This window comes from Geosmithia morbida (genome assembly GCF_012550715.1).
Source record: "Geosmithia morbida isolate 1262 chromosome Unknown scaffold_4, whole genome shotgun sequence".
Classification (NCBI taxonomy): domain Eukaryota; kingdom Fungi; phylum Ascomycota; class Sordariomycetes; order Hypocreales; family Bionectriaceae; genus Geosmithia; species Geosmithia morbida.
This window is the reverse complement of record NW_023336191.1, coordinates 1,292,355-1,316,072: the sequence shown is the minus strand read 5'-3', so window position 1 is coordinate 1,316,072 and position 23,718 is coordinate 1,292,355. Positions and strand designations below refer to the sequence as shown.

At 53.8% G+C, this 23,718-nt stretch overlaps 8 protein-coding genes across 8 annotated transcripts; 5 read left to right on the top strand and 3 right to left on the bottom strand.

Annotated features, from left to right (window-relative positions):
• Positions 1-316: 316 nt before the first annotated feature.
• Positions 317-1,446, bottom strand: GMORB2_5885 (cleavage stimulation factor subunit 2; the record flags this gene model as incomplete). The annotated part of the gene is made up of 4 exons (XM_035467855.1): positions 317-907; positions 998-1,107; positions 1,197-1,322; positions 1,395-1,446. 4 exons carry the CDS (start codon positions 1,444-1,446, stop codon positions 317-319), a joined length of 879 nt encoding a protein of 292 aa, XP_035322821.1.
• An 875-nt stretch (positions 1,447-2,321) lies between these two features.
• GMORB2_5884 (endoplasmic reticulum-Golgi intermediate compartment protein 3) lies at positions 2,322-3,896 on the top strand (the record flags this gene model as incomplete). The annotated part of the gene is made up of 3 exons (XM_035467854.1): positions 2,322-2,514; positions 2,656-3,605; positions 3,723-3,896. The coding sequence occupies 3 exons, from the start codon at positions 2,322-2,324 to the stop codon at positions 3,894-3,896; spliced, it is 1,317 nt and encodes a 438-aa protein (XP_035322820.1).
• Positions 3,897-7,197: 3,301 nt separating this feature from the next.
• Positions 7,198-9,581, top strand: GMORB2_5883 (Sel1 repeat; the record flags this gene model as incomplete). The annotated part of the gene is made up of 2 exons (XM_035467853.1): positions 7,198-9,377; positions 9,452-9,581. 2 exons carry the CDS (start codon positions 7,198-7,200, stop codon positions 9,579-9,581), a joined length of 2,310 nt encoding a protein of 769 aa, XP_035322819.1.
• A 641-nt stretch (positions 9,582-10,222) lies between these two features.
• On the bottom strand, positions 10,223-11,136 carry GMORB2_5882 (20S proteasome subunit beta 2; the record flags this gene model as incomplete). Its single annotated transcript, XM_035467852.1, has 2 exons — positions 10,223-10,912; positions 11,011-11,136. The coding sequence occupies 2 exons, from the start codon at positions 11,134-11,136 to the stop codon at positions 10,223-10,225; spliced, it is 816 nt and encodes a 271-aa protein (XP_035322818.1).
• Positions 11,137-11,875: 739 nt separating this feature from the next.
• On the top strand, positions 11,876-16,630 carry GMORB2_5881 (nucleoporin NUP159; the record flags this gene model as incomplete). Its single annotated transcript, XM_035467851.1, has 2 exons — positions 11,876-11,956; positions 12,017-16,630. 2 exons carry the CDS (start codon positions 11,876-11,878, stop codon positions 16,628-16,630), a joined length of 4,695 nt encoding a protein of 1,564 aa, XP_035322817.1.
• Positions 16,631-17,079: 449 nt separating this feature from the next.
• On the top strand, positions 17,080-18,332 carry GMORB2_5880 (uncharacterized protein; the record flags this gene model as incomplete). Its single annotated transcript, XM_035467850.1, has 2 exons — positions 17,080-17,145; positions 17,253-18,332. 2 exons carry the CDS (start codon positions 17,080-17,082, stop codon positions 18,330-18,332), a joined length of 1,146 nt encoding a protein of 381 aa, XP_035322816.1.
• A 388-nt stretch (positions 18,333-18,720) lies between these two features.
• Positions 18,721-20,293, bottom strand: GMORB2_5879 (ubiquitin-activating enzyme E1 C; the record flags this gene model as incomplete). The annotated part of the gene is made up of 4 exons (XM_035467849.1): positions 18,721-19,790; positions 19,844-19,923; positions 20,073-20,171; positions 20,247-20,293. The coding sequence occupies 4 exons, from the start codon at positions 20,291-20,293 to the stop codon at positions 18,721-18,723; spliced, it is 1,296 nt and encodes a 431-aa protein (XP_035322815.1).
• A 338-nt stretch (positions 20,294-20,631) lies between these two features.
• GMORB2_5878 (telomere length regulation protein) lies at positions 20,632-23,657 on the top strand (the record flags this gene model as incomplete). The annotated part of the gene is made up of 3 exons (XM_035467848.1): positions 20,632-21,439; positions 21,494-21,907; positions 21,976-23,657. 3 exons carry the CDS (start codon positions 20,632-20,634, stop codon positions 23,655-23,657), a joined length of 2,904 nt encoding a protein of 967 aa, XP_035322814.1.
• Between the last annotated feature and the right edge of the window lie 61 nt (positions 23,658-23,718).

Here is a 23,718-nt window from a genome sequence, read left to right as displayed (position 1 = left end):
GAAGAGTGGTACTAATATCTTGCGGGGCGTAGACAATCTTCTTTACCGCTTCCCATCCCGACCGATGTAGAGAAAAAATTGGAATTTTGAAAAATAAAATAAATGAAAAATAAAGGGCAGAACCTGAAGACGCCAGTGTAACATAAACATGACCCAATCACTGTCGTGTGTCGCTTTGCTTTTGCTCCCCCTCCCCTCCAGGGCATCCATCCCCACACATACCTTCTTAGATCTATACATACAAGCCCTATATGATGCCAATTCTTTCCTAGTACACACCACATGAACTTTCCACGAAACTTCATTTGACTTCCATTCACCGCCTCTGCGCGGCAAACTGGGCCCTGAGGGCCAAGATCTGCTGCTTCTCTGCCTCGGGAAGCATGTTTATCTGAGACTCAGGAAGCTCCATGACCTGCCTGACGAGATCGTCAGGGTTCAGCATGGGCTGGGCAGTGGGGGCAGTAGGCGGCGGAGGGGCAACGCCGTAAGCGGGAGCAGCGTAGGGCATGCCGGCAACAGGGGGCGTGGCGGTGGCGGCGGGGTATCCTGGAATAGAGGGAGGGTATGCAGCGGGGGCAGCGGCGGGGGGAGCTCCGGGCTCGATGACGGAAGACACGGCCTCGGGAGACACGAGGCCCATGAGGAGAAGGGTCTGGAAGATGGCGGCGGCGAGCTGGGGAGCCTGCTGGAGGAGCTCGGTGGCCCTCTGGGGCTCCGAGGTGGCGAGGGCCTTCATCTGGTAGACGATGTCGAGGAGCTGCGTGGGCGGGAGGGTGTGGAGGGTCTGCGAGATGGCGTCGGCGCACTTGACGCCCGGGGGCAGGTCCTTGCCCGCAGGGAGCGGGGGGATAGACCCTGTCTGTGTTGATGGCCCGGTACTATTGGCGCCGTGTCCTGGGGGAGCCTATCGCGGTGAGTATGTTAGCATGAAAGTATATATAGGCATTCGGCGGAGGGATGGTAGGCAGGCAGGCAGGTAGGTAGGTGATTTTACCTGGTCGCGATCGTCGTCAGCTGATTTTTGATCGTTGCTGAAGTCGACTCGAAGCCGACGACCCATGATTTCGTAGTCGTTCAGGTTGCGAACGGCGGAGGAAGCCGAGTCTGGGATGAAAGGGAGCACAAGATTAGCCATGACAAGAGCAAGGTACAAGACAATAACAGCGAGGAAAATGTCATCAACATGCACTCACCGGTGTCTGGATAGTCTGCGAAGCCAAAGCCTTTTGGACGCCCGGTCTCATTGTCGTATACTAGACGGAAGCGCTCGACCTTCCCTACACTGCTGAAAATGTCGGTGATTTGCTCCTCAGAGAGTCCTGTTGGTGAGTGTCTGGTCAGCACTTTGCTTGCTTCTTTGTACTATGCGATATGGTTGAGTTGAACTGTACCGTATGGGATGTTTCCCACAAAGACGACTCGTGAAGGAGGTCTCGTAGACATGATACTCGATATAACGAAATTATTCAAAGGGGTACAGTTGATCAATGCCGGCCCTGAGAAAATGGAAAGAAAGATGTGCCAGACGAAGGGCACGAGGAGAGAGTTTGCTTTCTTCAACGCTTGATCCACAAGGCAAAGACGTCAACGCAGAGTTCTAAATGTGTCTGGGTGGATTATCCGATGTTCCGCCGGGAGAGCATGCTTCGTACATCAGGTACGGCACGCGTTACTACAGGTGCTATTTCAAGTTGGCATAATGATTGAGATGGCATTAAATTGGAGAAAACGATAAAAACAAGAATTCTCAGATCCTTGTACAAGAATAATTAATGTAAAAAAAACCGGCAAAAGAATCATAAGCAAATGCAACGAAAAAGAAGACGCATACTCAGTGCTCACAATCGACATGCCTTATCGAGAGGCTCTCAAACACGTTCCGTGAATGTCCCACTTAATTTTTGACCGCGTAGCCGCTGCATGTCCATTGGACAAACCGGGCTTGGCCCCCTAAAAACTGAAGTGCCTACGTCGTAAGCGCCCCGTTCCTAGGGAGCTGCCACTGATCATAGCGTACGACTATTACTCCGTACTTGCGACGGTGGCCTCAACGATTTGCCTTGCTGCTGCCGCGATTCTTACTTCAGCTTTCTCTTATTTCCTCGTGGGAGCAATTGACGTCAACTCTCTCTCCAGCAGTCCATTCCACCCATCTACCCATTTCGCCGAGTTCTTGTGTCACTCTCAAACCGTCTTTTGTTTGAGCGCGTGTGTGCCCTGGGCCCTCCCTTAATTGTTCATATTTCGAAATCATTTTCTGGGGTGGGCTGGACTAAGCTCGTGATCGATTACCCTCGAACCCCCTCGGACCCGACGCCATGTCCCCCAAGTCGCGATTCACTAGGCTCGATGCCTTTACAAAGACGGTCGATGAGGCACGCATACGGACGACGAGTGGAGGAGTAGTCACTATCGTGTCATTGCTGGTGGTGCTGTTCCTGGCGTGGGGAGAATGGGCAGACTACCGCAGGGTTGTGATACACCCGGAGCTGGTGGTTGACAAGGGCAGAGGTACGTGATCATGATGACACCACTAGTCCTGTACGAAGCAAATCATGCGTGTGTGCGCGTGCACCGCATGATTCGTATAGCCACCACACGAGGAGAGGATAGAAAGAGAAACTAACTTCGTGCGGCTTCTTCTTTCCCTAGGCGAGCGCATGGAGATCCACCTCAACATGACATTTCCGAAGATGCCGTGTGAGCTCCTGACGCTCGACGTCATGGATGTGTCGGGTGAGCAGCAGCATGGAGTCAAGCACGGAGTCAAGAAGGTGCGCCTGGAGCCGCTGTCTAAGGGCGGCAAAGTGATTGAGAGCGACGCGCTGGCCCTGCACGAGGACACGGCATCCCACCTGGACCCGGGGTACTGCGGCAACTGTTACGGTGCGGTGGCGCCGGCCAACGCCATCAAGTCTGGGTGCTGCAACACGTGCGACGAGGTCAGGGAAGCGTACGCGCAGAAGTCGTGGGCTTTCGGCCGCGGCGAGAACGTCGAGCAGTGCCTGCGCGAGCACTACGCCGAGAAGCTGGACGCCCAGCGCGGCGAGGGTTGCCGTATCGAGGGAACCATCCAGGTCAACAAGGTCGTCGGTAACTTCCACCTGGCACCCGGACGCAGCTTCAGCAATGGTCCCATGCACATCCATGATCTTCAGAACTACGCGCAGCCTCCCAATGGCATCAAGCACGACTTCACCCACACGATTCACTACCTCCGCTTCGGCCCCCAGCTCCCCGACTCCATCGTCGACAAGCTCTCCTTGGGTGGCAGGAACAGCCAGTGGAATAACCACCACGTCAACCCGCTTGACGGCACCAGCCAGAAGACAACCGAACCCAACTTCAACTACATGTACTTTGTCAAGATCGTTCCCACCTCGTACCTGCCTCTCGGCTGGGAGGAGAAGGCCGCCAAGATGGACCGCCAGTTTGGCGCCGACCTCGGAACCCTGGGTTACACGCCCGGCGGCAGCCTCGAGACACACCAGTACTCGGTCACTAGCCATAAGAGGAGTCTAGCCGGTGGTGACGATTCAGCCGAGGGACACGCTGAGCGTCTTCACTCCCGCGGCGGTATCCCCGGCGTGTTCTTTTCCTATGTGAGTTTTAATAATTCCCTCCCCCCTCCTCTCTCCTTCTCTCGTATACTAAACGGGAAACCTACATGACTCCCCCCCTTTTGGGACCTGTGCTGACTTTCCCGCCCCTCGAAACAGGACATTTCCCCTATGAAGGTGATAAATCGCGAGGAGAAAAATAAGACATTCCTCAGCTTCCTCGCCGGTCTCTGCGCCATTGTTGGAGGTACCCTTACGGTGGCCGCCGCCGTTGACAGGGGCCTATTTGAGGGTACGATTCGCATCAACAAGATGCGCTCCAAGACGCTGTGATATGGGGAAGATGGAGCAGATATGTATTTTATGTACGTGGAGCGTGGAGGTGGGACGAAGCCAGGAGAGAAAAAAAAGAGTCGTGTGCTGAAGGACTTAGATACTTTGTTTTTATATGCTTGTTTTTTTTTCTTGTATCGGCTGTTGAGGCATACGATCCGGCGTTATGGGAATAATTTGGCTGTGAAAGAAGAGGGGGAGAGACATAGGAGAGAGGTAGCACAAGCGCGAAGTGGAAACCTGCGACTCTTTCTTCTCTCTTTATGCGCGCACGTGTTCTGCGTCAGTCTGTAGTAATACATACAAGCTCATAGGGGTTGGTTTACTCAATGCAAACGTCTAGTATTGGAGCCTTTTAGTAATAGCTGTAATTGTGAATATCATGCATGCCCCCTATTGGAAGCCGAGCTTAGTACTCAAGTACTTGGGTAGGTTGATATTTCCCACTGCAAATTGTTGGTAGCTCAAGGAGAGGGGGCACCAATGTTTAACACTGCTATGATCCTTGCTATTAAATATTGGGAAAGTAATAACGAGCAATCTGTAAACAGGAAAGAAAAAAAGGGGTTTAGAACTTGCTGTAGGTCCGTTGACGGTATTACGACGTATATACGGCGTATTAAAACCCCACCATAGACAGGCATAGATAATACCTGGAAGCCAAGTTTGATGGAATAGCTCTGTGCAGGTATCTACAGATTACACGTTATAGTATTGATATACTTAATAACCCGTACTATCTATCGTTGGCGGTGGTAAACCGTGACACTGAAGCTAAGACGTTGACAAGTCGTCGTACGAGAGATCAAAGACGTAATACTACTTCGACGATGCAACTACATGCATCACTCCGTATTGTACATATACTAGTAGCTAGCGACCTCACTAGTCTGCCTCGGGGTACTGAAGCTTCAACTTTGTTTGGCCTGCGAGGCAGGAGTGGGGAAACGAGTGCAACGAATGCCGCTGCGCACGATGTGTTACTCCGTACATGTACGGACGGGTATGGGAGAGGGCCCCGAGGGGGGAGGGTGAAATGGGTGAGAGCTTGTGGGAAGGCAGGTTTGTCAGGTGTTTACTCCGTAATGGTCCATGGATCCCGGACCAAAGGAATTAAGATTGATGCTCTAGAAGCAGGGGCCAGACATGGGACCGTTGATAATGGGGAGAGAGGAATGGAAGATATGGAGACTCCGGCCTCTAAGCAGTGGTAATCTGTAGACTGTACGAGTACTCGTAGTGTTCCGTAGTAGCAGACTAGCAGTAGCAGCAGTACAGATTAGTGTAAGTTGAAGAAGTACTTCAGTAATATCAGCAACAATGTTCTCGTACATTATGTACCCATAGAATAGCTCCATTACTACCACTACTGGAATAGTAGCGATGATACAATGGACTCCGCACAGGTTAATTACCGACTATTAATACGAACAACTACTGGATTTAGTAGAGCCGACTAAAAGTTCTAGTGAATCATCCGTAACAGCGTAATTAAAACGTCGATTTTGTGCAAGAACAGTCAATAGTGGTAGTGCTCGTGAGTTAGTTACCGAGTTAGTATTATTGCTACCATGCTACCAGCAGGCACCCATAGATACATGTCTAGTCTGTAGATAACTACATGTACTTACGTACGTCATGATACTCAACGCTGTGCAGTTCCAGAGTTCATATCGGCCGCATCCAACCAGTGGCCACCTTGAGATAGTGCGGTACGGAAAGCAGCACAGAATTAAAATGAATAAAATAAACAATGCGGTGCCTGTGCGGTTGAGTCAAAGACGGTGGCTTGCCCAAACAGCACCAATGACAAGCGACGCGTCCCTGGAAGAGCAATGGATCCGTGGAAAGCATCGTATCGCCGGGGCGGCATAGTGGGTCAGGTAATAGTGGCTTCAGGGCCTGTGGCCTCCATGCCTACGGTACGAGTATTGATGAACCGCCTGCACTTCAAAAGGTCCAGCCAGCGGAAGTGGTTGACAGTATAACTCATACAGGTGATAGTACAGTTCACGTGTGCAGCCTTGATACATAAATATGTCCATCCCCATTAATCGTACCCCCCTTAAATATGGGTCTATATTCAGTGCCTCTTTCCCAACGGTCAAAACGGGGGGGGGGGGGGGCAACATGCAGCACCTAGACCAGACCTAAGACAGCAGAACAAAGGACAGAATAGACAGAACAGACAGACAGACATACAGACAGACAGGGGGCTGAGACCAGCACACGCAACGCACGCCCGTTTCTGCCATCTGGGGCCTCTTTCGTACCGTACCCACTGCTCACTGGCTGTCCACTGCCCGTTGCTGTTGCTGTTGCTGTTGCTGTTGCCACTTCCAGCGTTTGTGAGGTCCACTGTCCACTGTATATCTGCACTATAATACGTACCTACTAATACCTGACAATGGATAGTAGTAATATTATTAGTACATATAATAATAATACTGCCACCCGACTGCATGTACCTTTACTACTTGTACGTCTTTCCTCATCGTGTGTGCGTCTCCATCCATTGCCTTCCCGCTGTGATACTGTAGTATCTGTACGCTGCATCCCCTCCTCCCTCTTTTTTCTTCTTTCCTCGCTCTTTCGTATCGTGTCCCGCTTCCGCATCGTCCTACTATTTCTCTACAACCCCGCTGCATACTATCACCTCTTTCGTTTGGTCGACCCGATACGACTGTCCTTTCCTTTATTCGCGTCGAGCCCGCGTCCTTCGACAAGCCCGCCCAATCAACCAACCAACCATTGCCTCATTGTTGGGCTGAAGGTCGACTCTCGCCCGCTTTGCTCCATTTCTCCGTCTGTCTTTATTATTACCGATAACTGCGCCCTGCGATCCAATACTCTTTGCCATTTAGGCCTTTCTTTCTCTTTCATATTCCTCCTCTTTCTTTGGTCCCTACCCGGCCGACTGAGAGCGTGCCAATTCGTCCGCCACTGGCTCACCCTTGCTTGTCCCTCCAAACACCTTTCTACATCGACCATCTGCGCTCGACGACGACACAAATTCGACCGGTATCTTTAGACCGATATCCCTCCTTTCCCAGTCTTGTTGCTCGTCGATGCCTCCTGGTCTTTTCTACCCTCGAACCATCGACAATTTGCGACCGCAGAACAACCATTAGAGACCTGTGGCTGTGCCCTTGAAGTGGCGAGCAACCAAAGGCCCGCCTTTGGCTTGGCATCGACAGTCATTTGTGTAATAATTGTTCTACCTCGCCTGGCTTCGGGTCAGATACCCTTCACCCTTTTCTCAGCGGTGTTGGGGCCGGCGAGAGAAACATAACGATACACCATGGCTCAACAACGCCCCAATCTCCTGGACCTGCGGGCCAACTCTCACAGCTCAGCCATGTCCTCCGTCTCGCGACCCCTGAGATCGCCGCGGTTGCACGTCGCTGGCGAAGCACCTCCCGAACTATCCCCATTAGATGCCTTTGCCCTTCAGAGCCGCATGCTGGCCAAGCAGCTCCAGGCCAGCGAAAAGGACGGTCAGAGGCTGAGCCGCCTGCCACCCTTGACAGTAGAGAGCCCACTGATGGTCCAGGGCAGGTCCGATTACTTTCGCTCCATGTCTACCGATGCTGAGGCCGAGTCACTACATGCGCAAGAGGGAAATCGGTCTCCAGAGAGCTCCCTCAACTCTGGATTGGGGCTGAGGACTGAATACCAGGACGCATTTGGCCCAGAGGAGCGCCCCAGATCCATGCACCCACGCATGAGCAGCGTACCTCCCTCGTCACACGAACCGATGCCTGAGATGCGACCACCTCCGGTCGATTTTACGAGGCCACAGCCGCAGCTGAATCGAGACCAGACTTCCTTTGGCACACGGCAAGAGCGGTCGCCGTCCCCCTTCCTCAACAATGATATCCAGCCGATACCCGATCAGAATACGGAGCGACTGCCTGTCCGGAATGATAATGCCCCGACGTCCGGCTCGCCCCTGCAGACTTCTACGCCCGCCGATGCATTCGACGGGCCCAATCCAGGCTCCCTGGACGATATCGGCCTCGCACCCCCGCGCCCCGTATTCCCAAAGCGATCATCCAGCATCATGTCGTCCCCCCTGTCGCCCTCTGAGGAGGACGGGTCCGCTAGCCTGTCCGGATCCTTCAACTCGCTACCGCCCCGCAAGCTTTCATCCAGCAGTACAGCCTTTGCCAACAACCCTGCTGTCACCCCTTCGTTGAACCAGCTCAGACGAACCCCGTCGGCTGGGTCCGAGTCGTCAGCCTTACCGCGCCCCTCGTTCAACTTCTCCAGGCCCATGAGCCGATCCGGCACCCCCAGCTTCGACGCACCGTCTCGACAGGCCTCGTGCGACAGCCAGCCCTCCTTCTTCCTGGCGGATGAGACAATGCACACGCCTGTCAGCATGCACAGCGATGCCTTCACGGACAACCTACCCGAGGATTATCAGGCTGCGCCCTCATACATTTACTCCAAGTTTGCTCTCCCCAGAGGAAAGGTGGTTCAGCGGGGCGAGGGTCCGGAAAACCAGAACCAGGCAGCGTCTTCGTCGAGGAACGCACCGCCATCACCTCCTTCTCGCCCAACCAGCTCATCCTATGTCAAGCCTGTCGCTGATGATGCTGCGAGCGTCATGAGCAGCCTGACACGTCCGTCTACGGACTCCAGGAAGCCCAGCTTTGACAGCTCCAGGCTGGCCGTCGACTACCCCCCGCCTCCCACAGGCCGACAGTCGCAGGATGAGAACCGGTCGTCCGAGGAGATCCCTAGGGGCCGCGCCCGCTCGCCGCGCCTGCCAGAGCCTCCTCGCGGCCGCACACCCACATCGAATGCGCCCACCAGCGACACAGCCAGCACGGTACGCCCGCCACCTACAGCTCGTTCAGGTACGACAGTCTCGGATATGTCGGCCGAGGAGCACCTGGCCAAGGGAATCTCTTGCCACGAGAACGGCTCCCTGCAGGAGTCTACGTACCATCTGCGCCATGCTGCGCGTATGAACAACCCCACAGCTATGCTTCTCTATGCCCTGGCCTGCCGACACGGTTGGGGCATGAGAGCCAACCAGAAGGAAGGCGTGCAGTGGTTGCGCAAGGCTGCCGACTATGCCCAGATCGAGATTGCAGATGATGAGGACCAAGCGAAGGACGGCAAGCATGTTGATGCCATTGAGCGGAGGACGCGCAAGGCCCAGTTTGCCTTGAGCATCTACGAGCTGGGCGTCAGCCATATGAATGGCTGGGGAATCGAGCAGGATAAAGCTCTGGGGCTACGGTGCTTCGAAATTGCTGGCAGTGAGCTTCCCCCCATCCTCTCCCATATCCGGGTACGAAGTCGTGAAGCTAACCTCCTCGTCTCTTTAGCATGGGGTGATGTTGACGCTCTCGCCGAAGCAGGATTCTGCTATGCTCAAGGCATCGGGTGCAAGAAGAATCTCAAGAAGAGTGCCAAATTCTACCGCATGGCTGAAGCAAAGGGCATGAGTATGGTTGGCAACAGCTGGTGAGTTTTGATCTTGATATATAAACAATAGTGACACTACCAAGAACTCCCACTGACCAAATCATCATCTACAGGATCCACAAGGCAAAGTACAACATGGACGAGGAGGAAGCGTCGCCCACAAAGAAGGAGAAGGACAAGAAGAAGTCCCGAAGCAAATCTCGCACAAGGTCCATGTTCACCCGAAAAGCAGCAGCCTCATGATCGCTCCCATCACCGACCATCACACTTTCTCGTCAACCCTCACCCGCAGCCACACATACGTACCCTTTTAGTCGACCGCCAACTTACTTAACCCCCTTTTTTTCCCTTTCTTTCTCGTCACGAACACTCACACCTGTTTATACACTCCTCTTCTATCTGACTTCTCATTCGCCGTCCCCAAACGGAGTTTTACGGAAGGCACATGGACCATTGTTCGAAACAATGGACATGATTTGGAAAGCAACCAAGAATAACAACTTCAAACCGGAATCCTTCTTCTTCCTTACACAGCATTGAGCGAGTCCTCATATATTTCTTCTCCTTCCTTATTTACATTACATCAAGCCTTTTTATTGTCATTCACAATTTTCTTCTGTGGTTCTACTACCTTTCATTATTATCCATGACTTTGTGGGTTCTGGAGAGCCACTTATACATGATGGTACTGTGATAATAGGGATGGTGGTGGAATATTCGGACTGGCGGTATCTTTCGTAGAAACGGTGTGGTAGTATGATGTTAAAACAGATGGCAAGTATCAGAACCATCATAGTTAAAAGTCAGAGGGGACACTAAAAAAAAATCATTCAAGGCCCAGTTGATATTGGACATTCTAAGTTACACAGAAAGATGTGTTGAGTTCAGCTATCGACTTCCATGCTTTCACTGTCGAGAGGCACCTCCTTTATGCTGATGTAGCGGCCGATGTCGTCCTTCTTGATAATCTTCTCATTGAGGACGGCCGTGGTACCCTTGGGGAAGCGGTAGCTCTGGAGCTTAGCGGTCTTCTGGTTGGGGGTGATGTAGTTGCGCTTAAGCGTCGTCTTATCCTTTGTGATGATGGCGACGTCGACGTTGGAGCCGGAACCGAGATCGTTCCAGATACCGGCGAGAATGGCGTCGCTGGCGAGCTTGACGGCCTCTTCGCGGTTCAAGTCGGGCTTCCACTGGGACTCGAAGACGGACATGGCGGCTAGGGAACCGGATCCCATAGTGACGTAGGGGAGCTTGTCGGTGCTGCCGTGGGCGTGGACGGTGAAGAGGTGCGTGCCCGTGGGGTCACAGCCGGCAACGACCAGGTAGGCGCCGATGTGGCCCTGGTGACGGAATAGATGCTGTTTCAGCATTGTCATGCACGTCACGACGCGGGGCTGGCGGCCCGTCGAGAGCGAGTGGAGTTCCAGCTGCGACGAGATGAGGGCCGTAGTGAACTCGGTGTCAGCGGCCGTTCCGGCACCGGCACACCATATCTGAGGGGAAATGTAGTGCAGCTTCTCGCAGTTCTTGTCGGCTACGATGGGACCGGATGTGGCCCTCGTATCGGCGGCAATCTATACACGCAGGCATATAAAAGTCAGTCTCTTTTTCTGCTCCCCATACCGTGGTGGTGTTGAAGAAGGGCAAAAGGAGGGAAATCAAGAGAACTTACCACGACACCTCCATCGTAGACGCATCCGACAATGGTGGTTCCTGTGCTAGTGGCCTTGGGCAGAGGCACTCCCTTGGCGTGTAGAGCCAGGTTGCGGTTGTAGTTCGAGAAGTCGAAGCCAGGCATGATGGGCCAGCAGTGACAACGTTGCCCCGCGACGTCTGTATGTTCTGGTTCTGTGTGTGTGTCGTCGGCTTCGTACCGTCTCGGAGCCGGGACCGAAAGAAAGAGCAGCGGTTATTGACTTTTGAAGATGGGGTGGTGGCGATCGTGATGAGGTGGAGTGGGAGGGACAGATGCGGTCACGTCGACTTGAATGGAGGTACCGTTGAGCCGGTGGATGACGAGGCGAGAGCTGCCTCGCTTGCCCGCATGCTGCCCACTTGGCTGGGGGGTAGCTTCCACGCCACATATTACTGTAATCGGCTGTGGCGCTCCCAGTTAGTCCCCACGTGATGTGGCGTCGAGCTCCAACCTCCAAAAAAGTTCAGGTGCAACCAACACCGGCGCCAGCGACGAACGAGTAGGAAAGAGCGAGGCATGGTGATTTCTGGTGTGGGCAAGTCACGCCTCACGCAACATTGGTCATTGCCTTTCATCTTCCTTTCTCTTCCTTTTGCTTGAATCTGTACCTCGTCTTCTTTTGGAATCTGGGATAGTTTCGGGCTTTTCCTTTCGCGTCCCACCCCCCAGCTCTTGTTCTCTTTTTTTAACTTTTTCTTTCTACTGTACCAGCCTCGACCTTTTTTTGTTGACCCTAAATAACGACGCAATTACTTGGATTCCCTCTACTACTCTTCGACGTACCAGAGATAGGCTGTTGGAACATAAATGCGAGCGTTGTTCGCTTGGAATTCGAAGAATCATGGCCTTTAGCTTTGGCAACGCTTCGGGTGCTGTGTCCGGAGGGAACTCTGGACCTGACCTAGAGACCATCCAGACAGAGGTAAGCTTTACCCATTACAAGGTCTTCATACGACAGACTAGCTGACATTTACGTATCTAGGATCTTGGGTTCCATTCTATTGCTGGAGATGCCAAGGTCCGCTTGACTTCAGCATGGGAGTCACTTCCTGCGCCGACCGCGTCTTTGCTCAGCATCGCGTCCAAGAAAGGCGTCATCGCTGCTGCTGGCCCCGACCATGTTACAATCGCTACGGCCGAGTCTGTCCGAAAGGCTTTCGAGGGCCCCAAACCAGACGACTCTGATGTCCGCAACCTTGAGCCCCAGCTCAAGCTCTCCATGCCTATGCGCATCTCGCAGCTGGCATTTACCGCGGACGAGAACTACCTGATACTGTCTGCAGAGACTGGCGGCGGCCTCGCTGTCTACGAAGTGCAGAGTCTGCTTTCTGGATCGACAAACTCGGCCTTTGAGCTGTCTACCAATGGCGAGTCCCTCAGGTCTCTTGCGCCCAATCCGACAGCGGAGAAGGCCGAGCTCTGTGCTATTGTCACGACAAACGGGAAGCTCCTCATGGCAAATCTGAAGGAGAAACGTATTAGCGATTCGCTGAAGTCTCAAGTTAGCTGCGTGGGATGGAGCTCAAAAGGCAAGCAGCTATGCGCCGGATTGGGTGACGGCACAATCCACCAAATGACCCCCGAGGGCGAGGGCAAGGCCGAGATCCCAAAGCCCGCCAACATTGGGAGCCACCATGTATCGTCCATTATTTGGCTCGAGAACCACTTGTGGTTGGCTATATATACCGCGTCAGGCGAGTCGCCCTCCACTGTCTACAACATCATTACGCGCCAACCTCCTTCGGCGTTCAACTTCCGGAAGCTCACCGATCCCGTCGAACCCTTTGTGCCGGACAAAGTTCCGCACCACTCGCTTCTGCGGTTGCGGGACTACCCACCGGCTCTACAAGACCTTTTGATCATTTCCTCATCGGCATCGACGGAGGTGGGATTGCTGAGCAGATCGCAAAAGCCCTTGGCTAGCGACAAGCCTGCCGACTCCATCACCGGAGTTTTCACCACGACAGAATTACTTGACGATACCAGACGACCAACGTTACCCATGACAGACTCTATGGAAGACTCAACCCCAATTGGAATTGCTCTCGACCTGTCCAGCAGAGATACGGTATACAGACCGATTCCGTCTGACGAGGAGCTCAACGAATCTAAAACACCCCTCCCTGGGCTCTGGGTGCTTACCCACGAAGGTCTCCTCTGCGCCTGGTGGTTGGTGTACAATGACGCAGTCAAGGAGGGCAAGGCATACCCGGGTCTCACCATCGCGGACACGTCACCCGCTATTGCTGCAACGCCAACCCCCCCCGTGTCAGCGCCCTCAGTGTTCGGTGGCACACCGGCTGGTTCGGCATTTGGGTCCACAACCCCGACGTCAAATCCTGCGTTTGGGGCCGCTCCCCAGCTTGGTACGACCTCATCTCCGTGGGGTGCGTCAACTCCTCCTGCGAAGCCCTCCCAGACTGGGGGTGCTACCTTTGGCTCAAGCACCTTCGGGTCTACTACTCCTGCGACCCCTGCTTTTGGAAAGCCTAGCACATTTGGCCAGTCTGCTCAGCTAGGCATCAGGACTTCTCCCTGGGCTGCTGGCGGAGGAGCAGCACCTGCTTTTGGACAGAGCGGTTTTGCAAGCTTCGCCAACAAGAGCCCAGCTAGCCCATTTGGTTCCGCTACTCCAAGCTCACCCGAGGCCAAACCCGCTCCGCCTTCCTCCGGTGGCTTCGCCGGATTTGCTACTCAGGGCGGTTTCGCCTCCATCGCTGCCAATAACAGCGGATCGAGCGTCTTTGGTGGTGCGAGCAGCTCTTCGGTTAGCCCCTTTGCAGCCGCCGCTAATAGGGATGGAGCCAGCGCCTTTGGCAAGCCATCTGCACCTGCTTTCGGGTCCGCTGCCAACAAAGACGCAGGTAGCGCCTTTGGTAAGCCGTCCGGCAGTGCTTTTGGATCTCCTGAGAACAAGGACGGAGGTAGCTCCTTTGGAAAGCTGTCTGCCAGTCCCTTCGGGTCCACAGATAACAAGTCTGGAGCCAGTGTCTTTGGCAGTGGCAATAAGCCCGCTGCCAACCCCTTCGGATCGACCGAGAGCAAGGAGACGCCCAGTGCCTTTGGTGCAAGCAAGCCGCCTACTAGCCTATTCTCTACAGGTGGCTCGACAACATCTGGGTCTAGCGTCTTTGGAGCCCCGAGCAAGCCGGCACCCAACCCCTTCGCGCCTAGCAGCACTGGTACGAAGTCTGGCGGCGGACTGTTTGGAGCTGGGCCTTTCAAGCTGGAGAGCTCGTTCAAGCCAGATCCGTCTGCCAAATCGGACGAGAAATCTGCTGCTGGATCTCGATCTGGTTCTTCGATGTTTGGCAATGCCTTTGGCTCTGCTCTGGACTCAGCTGGTCAAAAGCCAACAACATCTACGGCCGCTAAAGACGAGGATATGGATGCGGGAGAAGCGGTGTCACATACTCAGACAAAGCCTAAGACAGACCTCGTCGGATCCCAGACCACTGAAGAGCCGAAGACTACGGGGCTGTTTAGCAATCCGAAACCGCCGGTACCAGCGAGCTCCATTTTTGGCCAACCTAGTCAGCCCGCCAATACAGGCAGCTCTCTGTTCAGCTCCAAGCCAGGGCCACCGAAGTCGTCGCCTTTTAGTTTCGTTGACAAGAAGAAGGAGCCCGAAGTCCCTCTGCCGCCAGACAAGAGCAAGCTGACCTATGCTCTCGGGAACTCGTCTTCATCGTCAGCTACGTCTACCGCAACCAAAACCGACAAACCCGTTAAACCGACATCCTCTAGGCCTGGCGATGCCCCGCTTCCGCCGGACCCAACACCCAAGCTCAACAAGGAAGAGTCGACTAAGAGGGATTCGCCTGTATCGGCAGCCGGGATCGAGGCACCCCTTCCCCCTGACTTTGTCAATGTATCAAAACCAAGGGAGACACTGGCTGCCGAGAAAAAATCGAAGTCGGTGCCATCCTTCTCGGCTGAGGCGGCACCACTTCCTCCCGATTTCATCGTACCCAAACCGCTCTCAAAGGAGCCATCTGGTGTCCCCCCTGTGCCCGAAGAGGATGAGGGGTTGGAGGACGAGGAAGAGGACGAGGAAGAGGACGAGGAAGAGAGCGGATTTGAGGATAATGCCACAGAAGGAAGCGGTGTTGATGTGACGCGGGAGCTTAGCCCAGACCTCAACGCCCTTGCCACGACACCTGGATATACGCCTCAGAGTTCGTTTGGAGGCCTTGGTGGAGGAGGCTTTGCTAGCACCACGCCGACCACTGGCCAGTTTGTCCAGGAGCGGCAGCGACCCTTGTTTGGCGAGGTTAGCCGCAATGCCCCCATATTCGCACGCCCTGACAAGATGAGCCCTCGCTCACCGAGCCCCATCCGGGGTGCTGTGCCTAACCGTGTCCTCAAGTCTGAAGGGACGAGGTCGGTCAGTGCGCCCGGTATGGCATCCCAAATCCTGGGGCCGCAAGGAACGCCATCCCAGCTTGGGAAATCTGTCGTTAGTCACGGCAAGAATGCTCAAGGTGAGGACTCGTTTATGACACAGCAGAGGAAGACCAAGGAGCGCCAGGAGCGGGAGGAGACGCAGCCTCTAGTGGATGAGGAAGATGACGAAATTCAAAAGATCCTGGCCTCAGAAGTTGAGGAGACCCAGGTTCTCGACGAGTTTATCGCCCACGTCAATACAGCACCGCCAGCGCAGGAGAGTATTCCATCGCAGGTTGAGGCTGTCTACCGTGACATCAACTCGATGATTGACACTATTGGCCTGAATGCACGATCTGTCAAGGGGTTTATTAAGGGTCACACGGAGAACCGCAAGGGAGAGGGACGGACGAAGAACGACCTCGAATCTGCCGACGGCTGGGTGCTCTGCGAAATTGACGAGCTAGGACGCGTGCTGGACGGGGAAGTTCGTGCCGATCTCGACGATGGGCGTGTTCATGATCTCGAAGACAAGCTTGATGCGTGCCAGGACCTCGGCAGGGAGATGCACCGTCTTCGAGCCAAGCAAGAGGATCTGAAGAAGATCTTAACGGCTAAGATGGATCCCGAGCAGGCCGAGGTGACGCAGTCTCTCCCGCTCTCGGCGGAGCAGGCAGCACAGCAGAACGAGCTGCGCAGAGAATACACCAACTTCTCAAGGCTTCTGGCCGAAGCCGAGGAGGCGCTCACTGTTCTCAAGACGCGCATCGCCTCGGTGTCGTCCGGTCGCGGCAACACGGCCTTGCCTACGGTGGAGGCTGTCATGCGCACTATAACCAAGATGACGGCCATGGTCGAGAAGCGCAGCGGGGATGTCGACGTGCTGGAGAACCAGCTGCGCAGGGTGCAGCTGGGCTCCACTAGTCGAGAGGCATCTCCCATGGTGACGCCCCAAGCCAGGCGAGGCAAGATGTTCTCGCCGGAGTCGACTCCGTCGCGCAACATCCGACACAACCTCATGACCAGCGTCGGATCCATTGGCAGTCCGGCGCGGGGGACGCCACCTCGGAAGAAGGTCAGCGGGTTTAGTAAAGAGGAGAAGGGAGAGCTGATGAACAAGAGGGCCCGACGACAGGCCGTCCTGGAGAAGTTCAGGGACAGCGTGGAGAAGAAGGGTGTACATGTATGGAATATGGAGGACATTGAATGATGAGAGGCGTCTACGGTGGTGTGTATCAGTTTTTACAAGGAATATGGTTACTGCCATGGCAGCCAATGTAGAAGTTAGTAATAGGTCGAAAGGACAGAAGCTGCCCTTGTTTTTTTGATGAATGTGCTTGATCAGGATTCCAGCGTTCGGCAACTGTATCACTCATTATGTATGACTCAGATTATTCCGATTCCTGATATGTTTTCGCTAAAATGTACGTACCAATCGATATGGGAAAAAGGCTGAGAATGAATTTAGAGAGACGGTGGGGCGGCGGCTTCAATTGGACTGACGGAGAGGTCGGTTGTGGGTGAATCCGATCCACTCCCCTCCAAAAGCGAAAAAAAAAAGTTGGAGGGGCATAGAGGTGACGTTGGAAAAATTTCCCCCGTTGCAGCAGCGAATTGAACCAGATCAAAACCACAACACATAGACCACGAATTGACAGTATGGCACCCTCACAACAGGCGTCGTGGAGGAACGCTCCTACGGCGGAGCAGCTAGCGGCGAGGAATGTATGTCTTTTCTTCTTCTTCTCTCTTCTCCTCTTCTCTCTTTTCTTCTTGATAACATACATGTCTTGGGTTTCTGCTTGGGGTAAAGTACTGACCAGGACACACAGGCGGTTGGCATCAACAAAGAGACAGTGACGAATATTACATCGGTCGATTTCCCAGGCCACTACCCTGGCGAGGAACTGTCGTACTCGACGGAGAAGTTCCGCAAGGGCTTCAGCGTGACGTTCCATGAGAACGCGGAACACCTGGCGTCGTTTTCGCTACGGGGCATCGACGCGTCGCTGGCCAACGCCTTCCGGCGGATTATGATGTCGGAGATACCGACGCTGGCGATCGAGAACGTCTTCATCGAGAACAACACGTCTGTGATACAGGACGAGGTGCTGGCGCACCGGCTGGGGCTCATCCCTTTCCGGGGAGGGCGCGAGGGCCTGCGGGACTTCCTCAAGTGGCACAAGAAGCCGGCCGAGGGCGAGGACCCTTACTCGACCTGCTTCGACTACAACACGGTCCGCCTCGAGCTGGACATCACCTGTACGGTCAACGAGGACGCTGACCCGGCCGAGACAGACCCCCGTGTCGCCTACCACAACGCCCACGTCTACGCGCGCGACATCGTCTTCGAGCCCACCGGCGACCAGGACAGGTACTTCTCCGGCGACGACGCCATCAGGCCCGTCAACCCGGACATCCTCATTGCCAAGCTCCGCCCCCGCCAGACCATCAGCCTCTCCATGCATATGCACAAGGGTATCGGCTCCGACCACGCAAAGTTCTCACCCGTCGCCACCGCCTCCTACCGCCTCATGCCCACCATCGACATCCTCCGCCCCATCATTGGGCCCGACGCCGAGAAGTTCGCTCGCTGCTTCCCCCAGGGCGTCATCGCCCTCGAAAAGGTCTCCGCCCAGGAGGCCGCCACCAAGGGCAGCGGCTACGAGGGCCACGCCGGCGAGCTCAAGGCCGTCGTCGCAGATCCCATGCGCGACACCGTCAGTAGGGAGTGCCTCCGCCACGAGGAGTTCGAGGGCAAAGTCAAGCTCGGTCGTCGCAGGGACCACTTCATCTTCTCTGTCGAGAGTGCTGGCCAGTGGGACAGTGATGACCTCTTCCTCGAGTCTGTCAAGCACCTCAAGCTCAAGTGCAAGAAGCTCGAGCAGCAGGTCATCAACATGGTTCGGTAAATGAAAAAAAAATAAACGAAAGGAGAGGTGCTCTTTGGGGAGATGTGTCTTGGTTTTGTACAAATTTTATTCTAACCCATCGCGCGCGGTGTTATACTTGTTTATTTGCAGCTTTCCTTCGGGACCTACGTTTTGTTCCCCTGTCATTTGCTTCTCTTGTTTCATACTGTCCTCGGTGGACATTGGGGTACTAGACAAAACGGAAAAAATGATACCATGATAATTTCTACTTTCTAGCATGTGGAAACTCTCTTCATTACTACTACTGCCTATATGTCCGTCGATTTGGTTCCTTCTAACTTATATGAACGAACATTCAGGCATCGCCCGGGAGGGAAAGCATTGCTTGCCTGAGATGTATCTAGAATAGGAATTGTCATTGTATAGTTTAGAACCTGGGCTTAAATCTGAGGAAGAAATCGAATTCGGTAGTAAAGGCAGGATCGGTGACGACAACGTGCTGTCCGTCTTCAAGACCCAATTCCAACAGCGTTTTGGAGAGGTTAGGCCTTGTTGCCTTCTCTAGCCCTGGTGGTGTACGCATATACAGAGATTTGTTCTCGGCGCGGATCGTGGGTTGCTTCAGCTGTGCCTCTGGACGTACAGCGAGGGAGTCGAGAAGCTCCTGGAGTGTGGAGCTAGGGTCGACGTCGAGAGGGCGTGCCTGATCGCTGCACACAGGGCAGTCTGACTTCTTCTCGTGGTTGAAAGTGTAGGTGTAGATACTGTCGTTGCCCGAGTACATCATGTAGTTGTTCTCGAACCCAAGGCACTGGACTGATGATGTAGCCAGCTTGAAGGCCTCGTTGCAGCAGGCAGCTGCGATGATGGCATTGGTAGACGCGATGGCCGGGATGATGTTCTTGATCGTGCCCTGGGTGAGCGAGTACGTCACCCCGGGAATATTAAACTCCTTGGACCTAGCGAGAGCCTTATTGTAGAGCCAGGTGACGTGTTCGGGGTCGTCCTTGTCAAGCTTGGGGAAGGGCTTCTCTTGATCCCAAGCTATGACATGGGCCCACTCGATGCAGTGCTCCGGCTGACGTGGGATTGATGCAATTGTGCACAGCGGAACGGCAGCTCTGGGTGCGTGCATGTCTAGTTGACACTCGATGCATGACGTGATGGATGGGAGCACGACACGCGCTTGGCCCTTGAAACCCTCGGTGCCGCCGTCAACGAGAGGCTTGATGCTATCAGCATCACCCTCCTCTGCGAGGGTAACGAGAGTGCTGTTGATCCACCTGCGTGCTTCGATACTGTCTAGACCGCAGATGACGAGCTGGAACTGGCGGTAAAAGTCGAGATCGAAGTCCTGGATGGCGCCGTTGTGCGGCGTAATGGACACACCCTTGACCCGGCTCTCGACAAACTTGGCTGCCACCTCAGCCTTGTACTTTCCCACATCTGACTTTCGGAACAGGAATTGTCTGTTGAGGTTGGAGATGTCGATTGTGTCTTTCAGCTTTTGTCAGTCAAGGATTAAGCAGCAGATGAGAGGGCATGCTCACCCATGTCAATGACGTGAATGTCCTTGAACCGCGACAAGGCAAGGTTCTTGAGTATTTCACACCCCAGCCCACCTGCCCCGCTACAAGAAATATGTCAGGATTCTTGAAAACGATCAGGGAATTATACGCCAGTCAGTAGGAAGAGGGCGGGAAGACAAACATGACCCTGCCCGACATCAGTCAGTATGAGATTATTCAGTCAAGCTTGCGGGGTACGGTGAAAACGTACAGAACCTTGTAGCTGTTGAATATGTTGAGGGCCTCTTCGGTCTGTGAATCCGGGTCGGTAAAGGGACCCGGAGTCTGGCGCATATGTTCGAGATACTTCCTGTGGTGGGGTTGGCGGTTAGAAGACCTGGAGCTGGAGCTGGTCACTAGATAGATGATGCAAATAAACACTCACCATTTGGCGGCCTCATCCACGGGACGGGCGAGAGTGTCGACGCTCATTATTGAAGAGGAAAATAGCAGTGTCGCTCAGTGAAGATGAGAAAACGTGATTCTTGTTGGGACGGTAATGTCAGAAGAAGTGTCGTAGCGACTGATGGTGTAGTAGTAGTAATTTGTTGTTGCTGAGCTCAACCTCCTCCACCCACTTCAGTGGAAGGTGGGGCAGGTAAAGTAACTAGCCGCACTTTCCTTGCTGGTGATGATCAATCATGAAGCCTGCCTTAGCCATCAACAAAGGCCTCTGCATAAATCACCCATCACTCATTTCTCAAATTCCAAAACACCTTCAGTTGAGATGTTCAGCAGTGAATCAGCACTTGTTTCATGTCGATGAAGCCATGGACCTCACGCCTGTGAGCACCACCTTCCTAAGGGCCCGTCACGAAAAAGCAGGCGACGACCACGGACCGCTCCTAACTGAAGTTGTTACAACAACAAAAAAATCCGCGCCCTTGAAACCAAGCAGTATCCGATCTACTGAAGAAGCTTTAGATTCTCTCAAAGCTCAACCAGACTACGATACCCTCATTCTGACTCTGCAGTTTCTCGCTGGTGGCGCCCTCCGGGACGCGCTTGGGCCGCAGAGCGCTGCGATTATCAGAATTCTTGTCACTGAAATAGCTCCTAACTACTGGCCACTTTTTCTATCCGATGGCTCCAGTGACATAGCTCTTTTCATCCGTTGCCTTCAAAGCGTCACGGGCGTCAACGCCCTAATATCCCATCTCCGAGGCTTGATCCAGGAATCAAAGAATGGGAGCAGGCACTCCAAACGACCAGATATCCCGCTCAACCTGGACCTCTTTCTAGATATCCTAGCAGCTACCTTGGAGGGCGATGATACTATCCAGAGACTGTGGGTGGCCTCAGTCTCTGGGCTGCCAACCCAAGCCCTTCAAAAAGCTCAGTCGCAAGCCCTCTTGTCTATCTTGACGGGCGGCAGGCTCAATTCGACCACGGGGGAGGCTTCCGCTATTTCGGGCTCACGTGAGGCTCGCCATGAAAGCCAGTGGGTAGCCGATGGTTTCCAGGTGAGCAGGTGGCTAGGACGAAACATAGCGTCATGGGCACAAGAAACTACTCAAGATGCAGAGCTTCGTTTCTGTTCCGACTTATTCCTGAGGGCCCTCTCTGTCGGATATCCTGGTAAGCTTCATTAGAAGGTTGTGCTTGTATAGGATTTAATCTTACACTTCAAAGATACTCTGATCAAATCTCTCATCGATTCATTGATACTTTCGCCACAAAGCAAACCAGATTTGTTCGCTCGAATATGTCTATCCTCCCCCAGCCAAGGAACGAAAGTTCTAAACACTGTCCTGGACTTCCTCTCGGACAAATTCTTGGATGGTGCGAACGGAGATGATGCTGTCGCAGCTGTCGCGGGAGCAATCAACTCTATCACACGAAACAACCAGCTTCGGATCCATGACTTAGTCAAATGGTGCGTTGCAGCTTCGGGGGCTGGCCTTGGCCGCGGGATTGGCATTCGAAGGGCTGTAGTCGCCGTGCTTTCACAAGATAAAGAAACTGTCACAACTGTTCTTGAGAAGTGTCTGTCACAGTTCGGAGACGAGCTATACATCAAGCATGCACCTTTCTTGCAACAAAAAGGTATCCCACGCATCCCCGATTCTGCCATGGACAGCGACTGACAAAGGAACCAAATTCAGTGCATGCAGAGGTCCTCCTCCTGAGCGCTGGCTATGTATACCGACTATCCCCTATCAAGATGACGATGATTATACGGTCCGGTGCATACCTAAGTGCGATTTCGAATCGTATTGCCGCAACGCAGGGGAATACCCGTTTACTGGGCATGATCGTCGGCGAATCCTTGTCCGGGCTCATTGACAGTAAAGAGAAACGACTTGATTTTCATATGGAGGAAATTGACACAGACGAAACTGAGAGGCTAAAACGTTTGGTCCATACTTCGGACCTTCCTAGATCTATTAAGTCTCTCTTAACACACATATCTGTCCACGATAATCCTTCACCCCGACAATACGATGCACCCCAAACAAAACCACGACAGGTCCGTGTACAGAAGCCCAACCTAGAACCCGAGGCCAAGCCTAAAGTCGTTGTTGAAGAAATTGATTCTTCTGACGACGATGAAGAGGACGAAGGTCTGGCACCGTATGCGAAGGGTTTTGATCCTGAGGATTCCGATGACGACCCAACGCTAGTTCACCGCAACAAGATACGACCTCCGGTTTATATACGAGACCTCATGGCATATCTTCGAGACTCAGAATCGTATGAGAAGCAGAAGATCGCACTTCAAACTGCACCGGTTCTCATTCGACGCAAGGCTAATTACGGAACAGAAGTCAGCTTCCATGCTGATGGCCTGGCCGGTCTTCTGGTCGGTGTCCAGGACAAGTTTGAAATGGATGACTTTGATGAACTTAGACGTCAGAGCATGATCTCCCTGATTGTTGCACAACCACAAGCTATGGCCCCATGGTTCGCCCGTACATTTTTCGAGGGGGACTACTCCTTGTCTCAGCGCATGTCTGTTCTCATCGCGTTGGGTCTCGCGGCGAGAGATCTTGCTGGGTTCGGAAAGTCCGAACACCAGGATGCTGCCGCATTTGCCTCCAAGAGACTCCCGGAGAAGCTGGAGAAAATTTATTTAGATTCCCAAGGCCAATCCACAGGCTTTCCAGCATCCCAGCTCCAAGCACTTCCAGCTACGGCTCTGGAGTCCATTACCAAGTCCCTCACCGCCTCCTTTTTGGAGCCCCTTGCTGCACAGGCTGCTGACGCGACTACGGGACCCGACGCCTTGAAGCTCGAGACCTTTAGCACACGGTACAAATCGCGGTCAGCAAAGAAGCCGCGTGTCAGGGCAATTCCCAACACTACAGCCGCCATCATCGCCAACTCCTTCTTCTCTCCCCTCACAGCCCATTTCCAATTCGCTCTCCGATCCGCGCGGCCAGTAGTCCTTCACCCCACGCTCCTGAGCCTATACCTCCAGACACTGGGTATCATGGTCCATGCTGCGGGGCCATCAACCCTCTCTCTGCCGCAGCTGACGGCCGAGCTCTGGAACCTGCTTCTCGGTGTGCGGCAGCATGTCCTAGGTGATGTGGGCGCCACAAAGGGCTGGCTTACTGCCATGGCAGTCCTCATCGATGTGAACGAGGGCGATATGCGACGCCTCTGCGAAACGCAGGGGAGAGAGGTAGTCGAGACACGCGAATGGGTTAGTGACGTGTTCGAGAGGACGAGGGGAGATGACGGAGGGGAGGAGAACAATGTCAAGATGCTGGCTGCTGGCGTTCTCATTAGGTTGGGCGAGGCGATTGAGCAATACCAAGCACTGCTCATGGGAGACATGATTGGGTTCTAAGGTCACATTGCAAGGGTCCTGTTTCGTTTGGTTTTTACATTTATCGTTGCCATCTTTCTGC